The 9,637-nt window shown below is 34.1% G+C and overlaps 1 protein-coding gene across 2 annotated transcripts; it reads right to left on the bottom strand.

Annotated features, from left to right (window-relative positions):
- Positions 1–536: 536 nt before the first annotated feature.
- Positions 537–8,798, bottom strand: LOC108347988 (histone acetyltransferase GCN5). 2 transcript variants are annotated; one of them, XM_052873169.1, is made up of 14 exons: positions 8,158–8,798; positions 7,433–7,497; positions 6,479–6,559; positions 6,256–6,327; positions 5,570–5,738; positions 4,356–4,399; positions 4,093–4,192; positions 2,534–2,644; positions 2,345–2,413; positions 2,152–2,200; positions 1,864–1,982; positions 1,575–1,668; positions 906–1,047; positions 537–830 (listed from the first exon to the last, which is right to left on the bottom strand). In XM_052873169.1, the coding sequence occupies exons 1-14, from the start codon at positions 8,704–8,706 to the stop codon at positions 779–781; spliced, it is 1,716 nt and encodes a 571-aa protein (XP_052729129.1). In that variant the 5' UTR covers positions 8,707–8,798; the 3' UTR covers positions 537–778. The 2 variants fall into 2 exon arrangements, with proteins under 2 accessions (XP_052729129.1, XP_017442966.1); XM_017587477.2 differs by lacking the exon at positions 2,534–2,644 and having other exon boundaries at positions 8,158–8,797.
- Positions 8,799–9,637: the final 839 nt, after the last annotated feature.

The following is a 9,637-nucleotide window of genomic DNA, read 5'->3' as shown; positions in this document are numbered from 1 at the left end:
ACAAAAATTAGCGTGTTTGGCAAGTGATTTGACGAAGAAAGCGGGAGAAATTAGAAACGAAAATATATTTAATGGTAATACTGATTTAAGTACACTTAAATTATATTCGGAACCCAGATGTCTTAACAAATGAAATTCATTTCTGATAGCAGAAAATGTGTAATTAAAACTCACCACTGCTCACTTTCTAGATATTTTTAATCTTTAAAAATGGTCAAATACGGACCATTTTTTTGCAATCGTGGCACTTAATCACCACAATTTTTATTTTTTAAATATAATCTATCATGCGCATTTTAAAAACATAAAGTAAAATTGATTTAGTCATTAAAAGTTGTCAGTTTTTTCCTTTCATATTTCATTTTAATTCTCCTAAACCGAAAGCTCATACTTTCACTTTATCTATCACTTATTTTTCTTTTCTTTTTTATAAATCAATTTCTTGTCCCCTTTTTCCTCTATCAAACCCACCATTTAACAAATAAATATAACTAGAAAAACAAACTTGCATCGTGTCAAATGTTGATGCATTGTAATAATACAAACATATTGCTATGAATTAAATAAAAATTTTAGATACTAAGAATATTTACATCAGAACATTCGGATCAGGTACCAGAATCTATTTTTCTAACAGTTACAACATTGGCTAGAATAACTATGAAACAACAAATTTGTTGGGACTGTGAGAAAAATTAACCTTAGTCATAAACAAAATACTTCGGATGGAGTTTATTGAAGAGCCCAACGGTCTCCATTGAAATGCCTACTGAATTTTTTAGCCAGACTGAAGACCCGCTTGTACTTTGCTTTGAAAGTGGGATTCTAACCTGCATTGAAAATCATAAATGTAAGAAACATCACAGGAAAAGGGTAAAGTAGGAGGTGGAAGTGCGAGCACATGCCTTGTAGCACATTTGTAATAAATGGTTTCTGGAGAATTATAGGTGCGCGCATTTGCAAACATTCTTCTGACATCGGCAACAAACATCTCAAATGTTACATAATATAGCTCTGACTCCACCCTTTTAGACATTGTCTTCAAATCTGCAATCAAAGAACGATTATATTAGACATAGACAATAAGACTTTCCAAGGTTGTGCATTCACATATTTTGAATTGGACCAAACTAGTTCTGAACTTACTGCAATGAAAAAAACTAAACTTTTTAACAAAATTAAACTGATCTGTTTAAAAAAATTAAACCAAAGTATTCTTCTACTTTAGCTTTTAAAATCTGAACTATCCTTAACTGAAGTGTAATTCGTGAGATTAACTAAGAATAATTCAAACAATTTCAATAGTTCAAACAGTTCAAAAACAATTCAAAATAGTTCAAAGCACTTCAGTTCACCTAAATTGTTACGTAGTTCAGTTTATTGAACAATATAGTTCAATTTAGTCAAACCTCTTTTACATGTAGAACACACACACATGTGCGGGCAGGCATGCCCGCGGAAAAGTGCCAAAGATAAAGCTAGCTCCAAATAAAAAATAGCTGATGAGAGGAAATCATAAGAATGTGATTAATAAAAGTAGCTGGCAGTCAATATGAAGTATTTAATATACTTACCCATTGGATCTTTGATGATGTCATAATAATCAGGAACATCCCGTGCATCAACAGGCTCCTTGAATGGCCATGCGTCGGCGTGTTCAAGCATAGACTGCTCAAAAAGATAAATCCAATTATAAGAATTAATTTCTCAATCATGTAAGGATCATGCATGTTTTTTATTTGAATAAGGATCTATTCATCAATGCTCTTGTGGAATTTTGCAGAGTTTCCAACGAAAATTAAATTATAACGAGTTAAATGAATGGAAATTAAAGCAAATGTAAAGAATATATAACCAGCTTGCCTTTAGAAGTGATCGCATAAAACCAGACAAATGCTTTTGATTAGTAGTATTGTCAGTAGAGACATTTAGACTTCTGAATCGAGAATGACCCCACTGATCAGGAGTCCATCCAGCCTCTCCTGTCATTGCATTCAGTGAAACATTATTCAGGAAATTATCAAAGTACACAAAAATAAATCATCTCACTCAAGCATATTATCGATCAATTTTTTCCCAACACCCCGCTAGACAAACTAATCTATTAAGCCATGTCTGGACATTTGATAAGGAGGCACAATAAGAACTCACTCAAACCGGGGATGTCATCAATAATTTTTTTAGGAATGCCCGCTTCTTTCTGCACATCACATCAACCACGAGCAACACTAGTTAATATTCCATCAATAAATGATTTTACAAATACAAGAGAAGAAAAATGTGTAACTTCAGCCAAGAAATGGACGATCCTCTCTATAACACAAAGTATAAAACGTGTTTGTACCTTCTGAAAATCAATTCCAGTATAGACTATGTGACAGTTTGACAGCTCTCTGATTTTTTCATCAATAGCCTACAATTATAACCAACAATGACTAAACACATCATGAATTGAGAACATAAAACTAAATGAGAAAAGAATAGGCAGACAGTCTCTACACAAGATAGAAACAAGGATAATGCATGCAATTACAAATAAGGTCTCATATCTCTCAGCTGTAATGTTTTTTGAAAGCCCCCTCCACACTTTTGGCAGTGGGTGTGTGTTCCGTACCTGAGTACGTAAACTAGCCAAATACGACCTCTGACAGACAATGAACAATGATAAATAGCTGAATAAACCTCTTTATTGAATTGAAATAACTGTGTCAAAGAAAATAAACAATAACTAGGAGCAGAATCTCCGTCAGTTATCTGAGAGCATAACCTCTCTTACAAAACTCAAATATTCAAAAACATGCCTTTTACCCTAGGCTTCCCCTTTATTTATACAAATTAATTCCCTCCCCAAAAAGTACTGAATATTAGAAAATAATCCTAGTTCCTATAATTATCTGATACGAATACCTATTTACTATAATTATCTGATACGAATACCTATTTACTATAATTATCTGATACGAATATATTTAGCCTTATTTACTCTATTTAACTTATACTGATTGATATACTAAGACATTGTTTTGTTACTCTAATTATCCTTTGTTGAATATCTTCTCAGAATATCTCTCTTATTACTCTAATTAATTTCCCACTCATCCTAACTGTTGTGGTAGTTAGTATGTTTCCTCGCTGCTTCCACTCTTCGACCTAGACGTTCCCCCTCGACTACCGCTTGTCCTGGTCGCTCCCCCTCAACTAGCGCTCGTCCCGGTAGCTCCCCCTCAACTACCGCTCGTCTTGGTCGCTCCCCCTCTTCTACCGCTCGTCCTGGTCGCTCCCCCTCAACTACCGCTCGTCCTGGTCGCTCCCCCTCTTCTACCGCTCGTCCTGGTCGCTCCCCCTCAACTACCGCTTGTCCTGGTCTCTCCCCCTCTTCTACCGCTCGTCTTGGTCACTCCCCCTCAACTACCGCTCGTCCTGGTCGCTCCCCCTCTTCTACCGCTCGTCCTGGTCACTCCCCCTCTCCTACCGCTCGTCTTGGTCGCTCCCCCTTATCTAGCGCTCGTCCTGGTAGCTCCCCCTCATCTACCGCTCGTCCTGGACGCTCTCCCTCGTTTGGTGCTCGGCCTACTCCTTCTCTCTCTCCTATACCTCCTTCTCTCGTATACTTGCCAGCCCCTAACAGTGTGCGAATGTGATAAAGAGAAAAAAGCCTATTACAAAAGCTGTAAAACAGAGGTCTGTTTTACCATAAAGAAAAACTAATTTCAAATGAAACAAGCACAAACTTGTACATTTAATTGAGAAATAATTAGAAGTTTTAATAAAAACTTCCACTAGTACATCTTATAACATAGCTCTCAGCTGTAACTTTTTCTGACAGCCCCTCCACTGCACATACTTTAGCAGTGAGTGTGTGAATGTAGTAGAGAAAAGTCTATAACAAAAGCTGTAAAACAGAGGTCTGTTTTACCAAAAAGAAAAACTAATTTCAAGTGAAACAAGCACAAAACGTACATTTAATTGAGAAATATTCAGAAGTTTTAACAAAAACTTACACTAGTATATCTTATAACATGCTAATCGGAAACAGCATCTCAAATAGTGTAACGAAAAACTAATAAAAGTAGCAAATAGAAATTATCTTACCTGCCTTTGACGACGGATCATAGTTGACAAATCAGTGTAAGGGAGCTTTGGATCTATCTTGCATTCCATCAGAATTCCTCCATCATAATCCTTTATATAACTGAAATGACAATTGCATAAAATGAATTATTATAGATAGTATACAGCATATAAAAATAATGAATGATGAAATCATTATCTAATGAGATATGAAAAAATAGAATGTAAATAAAATCTTAAAATGAATGACCTTTTCCACACAAGAATATCAAGTACAATCATACCCTTGCCATCGATCTTTCTCCAAGTGAATCTCTTTTGTAAATCCCTGAAAACAGAATCAAACATCCTCAAGATATCCAAAACAGAATCCAGTTAATTCAACACAGTCATTTAACAAACTTCCCCTCCTCATGCACAAAAATACCTTCAAGAGTATTAAAACATGAAACCCAAAAAACAAGATCCAGATTTCTATCACTGCTATAGAGCTACTACTACATTTGAGAATTTACTTCTATGTCTATCAGATTTTAGACAAACTTAACAAGAAATAAACATCATCATGAAAGTTTCTTGAAGGAAAACTGAACCCAATGACCTCCTATTTACGAAAAAACTCAGTTTACAGACTGGCTCAACAATCATTTTCTACATTTGGGAGAAATAATCTAAAACTCAGACAATTATAGATGCTAGGTTGGTGGGTTAGTAGTTCAACTAGTGGGTCACAGGTTAAAGAGCATGAATAGACAGGATGGATGCACACAAAGAATGATCCTTCGATTACAAAATGAACACTGATGTGTGAGGAGCTGTGCACATGTGCATGAGACTTGAAAACTGCTGCAGTAGTATGAAGGCACAAATTTGAACATCCTCAGTTCGCTCAGACTGGACTATACTGGCTCAATCCAATTTTACACCAGTTTATCATCAACAAGTCAGAGCCAGGTTTTAAAATGTTGCTTGGGAGGGGGAAAAGACTTCAAAAATGAATTTGTTGACCTAGTTGTATATGTTCTATCGTAAATGCGAGGTTGGCTTCACATGAAGGGAACTTATAAAATACAGTATAGTTCCAGCTGGTGATGTCTCGGATACATGATGTATGTTTTTCTTCCTTAACTAAACCAACTATGACTATCTATAAAATCTCCCTTGTCAGACAGTAAGATCTTTTAACCCAAATTAGGCATTTTTTAATTGATACAAATTCCCAAAATGTGCTCCCCTAGCCATGACAAACTTTTTTCTGTATTACAAATGGCTGCACAATCCCTATTGTGCACAATCCAAGTGGGATTCAGTGCACGGATGGCACAATCCACATTGCACCTACACATTAGAAATATGTATAGTACTTCATTTTAATATGACTTGAAATGATTTAGAAAGTAAAATATTTCTCAGATTCTTGCTATGGGCTATGACTTAATACATAAAAGGAATAAACATCAACCCAGATAGCAAGGATCGTAAATATAAATAATCAAACCTGTTTGATAAAATAGCCAACAGCATTGTTGTCAGCATATGTGAGAAAATGTGTCAGCCCGTCCACATCACGTGCATACTGTTTTAAGTGATTCATCAATCTGGTACCATAACCCTTTACTTGCTCATCAGCTGTAATTGCACAAAAGGCTATTTCACCAAACTTCTGGCTGTCAATCATAATGCACAATAGTATTAACAAATAAAACCATAGATTAGCTGGGCAAGGAAGAGCTCCAGAACGAGAAAGACTTGAATAGCAGATGGGAAAGAGAGCAAAATATAACAAGGCAAAACAATTAAATTATAATCATATCTATGAAAAGGAAAAATAGGAAAAATAACAGGAAATGTCATAACAATTAAACAGTTCTCAGACATTTAAACAGGAAAAATAACAAAATAATGTCATAATAATATGAAAAGGATTAACCTGAATGAAAGAAAAGATTATTATTGAATTGATTCTTCGACACAGTATATCAGCCTCTATAAATCAAGAACCCTAATCCTAAAGTAATGAATACAAAGAGATTTCTAGAATCTTCTAACAACGAACTTGTAATTAATTACAATGTCCTATTGTAGTTTATCACCTATATTTTCTCCGGAATCAACATAATATATAAATTTGAGACAAAAAATAGAGATTTGCATAAAGAAAAAGTAACGAAGAAAAATTGTTACCTAGCATATGGGCGATATGTAATGCCTCCAACAACGTGATTACGCCTTATGACCATTACAGACTTGTGGCTCCTACAAATTTATAATAAAGGATTTATGATTTTAAAGAAAAGAGGAAAGAAAAGTCAGTTAAGAAAAAACTGAACATATCTGCAATCTAAAAATGGACAATTTGTATAAGAAATATCACAATATATGCCAAACAATAGATTGATAACATTACCTGTCCATGACAAGTCGAACAATATACTCCTTGGGCATATTGGGAAGTTGTCTAGCAAATATATTCTTCAATCCAATCAACCTAAGGAACAAATAACAAAAGCAAGAATGGAACTCATTATCATTAATGATCAATTGATAATCTAGGTAAAATTAAAATTTGCCGAGGTTTTAATCCAAATAAAATTGCCAACTCAATCTCGTTAAGCCAGTTCCAATGGCAGGGTATAATGTATGTGCCGAGTAGATGTAACCGGAAGAGACTGGGGAGAGGTGTCAGGCATAATATGTTTTCAATTTTACATATTAAACATATGGCATAGGAGTTAATCTTATTCTTGAAAAAGCTAAAGTAATCTTTATATTATATATATGTTAATGATTATTTTGTCTACTAACTCCATAAACACAAATAAACAATTTTTATCGAAAGAAATACACCAAGGTCTATTTCCCCAACTTAGACGAGTTGCATTTTAATATACCTTAACTTTTACAGTAAACATTCATTTAGATTTTTTATCCTTAAGCGTGGTTATTTGGTTTTCCGTTTGAGATGGTTCCAAACATCAGTTCATACTTTCCCAAACACACAATGGAAAAGGAACAACACTGGTGGATTGAAAATAAATGTTGTTGCATTCAACTGAGCTGTAACCAAAGACGCTGTAAGATATAAACATGGAATCACATCTGTCTTCTATTTATTAATTAGAATAAAATTACCCCTCAATGTCAGCGAAGAATGTCAACGTAGTCCTTATATTTTACATTATTTTATTTTAAATTATTTGCCATCACAAAAATAAAAAATGTTAATTTTTTAGTTATATTTTTATTAAATAAAATTACATGCTTGATAGTATAATCGTACGAGTGGATAATATATGCTAATAATGATAGTAGAGACATAGTCACGGCGACAAAATGTTAAAGGGAAACGAAAAACGCATACCAAACCATATGCTCATCAACACCATCGTTTGAATGGCATACGAATTTAAGCCTTCCCGCTTCCTCCTGACAAATTTTCAATAAAGTTGGTCACAACCATGAATACCTATCATCTCAAATAATTTTTTTAACAATTTATTCATCAAGATATAAACCAACGAAAATGCCCCAAATGTAGAAGACCATCACATTACATTGAACGATATAATTATAACCATTGACAAGCGAGTAAATATTCATATACATCAGGCATAGGGGCCAAAGGAACCAAACGAATAATTGAACCTAAAAAATATTTAATCATTTTTTGGCTTAAATACACTTCTACTCCCTCATAATTTCATCAACGGACAACTTAGATCCCTACAAAAATTTAATAATACATTTGGTTATCCACTTTTCCAAAATTAAGCAATTTTTGTTCAACATTACTGTATCATCATCTAATTGCAAAAAAAAATCATGAGTTTTAAGAGACAACATAGGTTAAAAATTAGTTATTAAACATTGCTATTAATACGATACATGAATAATTAAAATTGCAAACGCACACTGACACCTCCAAATTTCTATATTTTCCGTCAGAAATTGGATATCATGGGAATTGCTTAATTTTGACAAACTAGAATCAAATGTACAGTTAATTTTGAAATGAACTGAAATTTTACATTAACAAAAAGTATAGAATCGAACTAGATTTAAGATGAACCAGACAAAGGGGTATACCTCTTTCTTGAGACTCTCTTCCCGAGCTGTATAAGCCCCACTCGTTTGCAAATTATCTGTAAAAATCTTAGTCGGGTCCTCCTTAACCACAATGCTAGGGACAGGTCCAATCTCCATGGCACCAGCTCCGGCATTTGCGGCGTCTTTTGCGCCGTCGGAGTTCTCAATTTTTACAGCTGAGTTATCAGTCTTGAGCTTGGTATTACGGGGAGCAGAGGGAGGGTTACCGAGTCTGGAGGCGGTGAAGGTGCGCATGGAGGAGTCGTTGTCGTAGTCCTCTTCGTCATCATCGACGACGGCGTCCTCGGAGTCGTCGTCTGAATCGGAGTCGGCACCACGGGCGGAAATGCTCTCCAGGTCGTCATTGGAGGTGAGGGCGCCGTCGCGAGTGTCAGCGGAGAAGGAGGAGGGCGGGAAGGGAGGCGCGTGGTCTTCGGATGCACGCTTGCGCTTGTGGATTGACGATGTGGCGGAGGCTGAGGCGGAGTGGGAAGGAGAAGGGGACTGGGAACTGCGGGAACGAAGGGGGCCTCCGCCGTGCGACTCCATGTTAGGGTTTGCTCTTTTGCTCGTTTGTATGAAGGGATCGATCAACTTCCTCTGCTCTGCAGTGCCAACGTTGCTACTTAGTTTCTGCCACGTGGGTTTTGTTGTCATTTATTTTATATGTATGATTTTTGTATTTATTTATAATAATATAAGATATACAGAATGGTTTCTGTTCCAGTTTTGTTAATGAAAGGAAAATTTATTTAAAATTTAAATTTAAATTTAAATATATTTATTTGAATAATTTAATAACTTGAACCTTAGTTTGACCAAACTAAATTCTCATGTCTCTTTTATCTACAAATCATTATCTACTGATCTCATCAATTTGTCAATTATTCAACAAATTTTTTAAGCATCTACTCGAAAATCTTTTTATTTCTGTCTCCCCTTTACTTTTTTACAGACTACTTCTATCTCTATCTCTTTATCTTTTGACATTTTTTATTTTAATTAAAACAAAATTCAAATGTTTATATTTCAATTTTAAATTAATACGAAAAATTGCTTAAAATAAGTATGGTAGAGTTACAAATTCAATTTTATTAAAAACGGGCTTTGTGTATTTATAGAATAAAGTTAACAATGGCATCTTTAATAGTAAAAACAAACAATTCCAACTATTGAGTACCAGTAAAAATACATGGGTTGTGTTGGTCTTTTTATACATAAAAAATGAAATAAAATTATAATTATAATTATAATAAAGAAATATAAATAATTTTTAAAAATTTATTTTAAATAATTATTTTAATTAAAAAATTATCAAATTTAAGAAAAGATAAAAATAAAAATATCAATTTTAAAAAACGATGACTTATAGATAAAATTGACAAAATAATTATTTTGATTTAAAAAAATAATTATTATTTAACATATAAAAATAAAAAATAGATGTGTACATCAAAATAAAAAATCTTCTTTCATATAA

Source organism: Vigna angularis, chromosome 2, assembly GCF_016808095.1.
Source record: "Vigna angularis cultivar LongXiaoDou No.4 chromosome 2, ASM1680809v1, whole genome shotgun sequence".
In the NCBI taxonomy this organism is placed as follows: Eukaryota; Viridiplantae; Streptophyta; class Magnoliopsida; order Fabales; family Fabaceae; genus Vigna; species Vigna angularis.
This window is presented reverse-complemented; position numbering and strand designations above follow the sequence as displayed.

Excerpts from the sequence above, each read along its gene's own strand:
- LOC108347988 (XM_052873169.1), bottom strand. The coding sequence starts at position 8,706 with ATGGAGTCGCACGGCGGAGGCCCCCTTCGTTCCCGCAGTTCCCAGTCC. Across the intron at positions 2,201-2,344 it reads CTGGAATTGATTTTCAGAAG|AAAGAAGCGGGCATTCCTAA; the intron begins GTACAAACACGT and ends TGTGATGTGCAG. Across the intron at positions 1,669-1,863 it reads TTATGCGATCACTTCTAAAG|TCTATGCTTGAACACGCCGA; the intron begins GCAAGCTGGTTA and ends CTTTTTGAGCAG.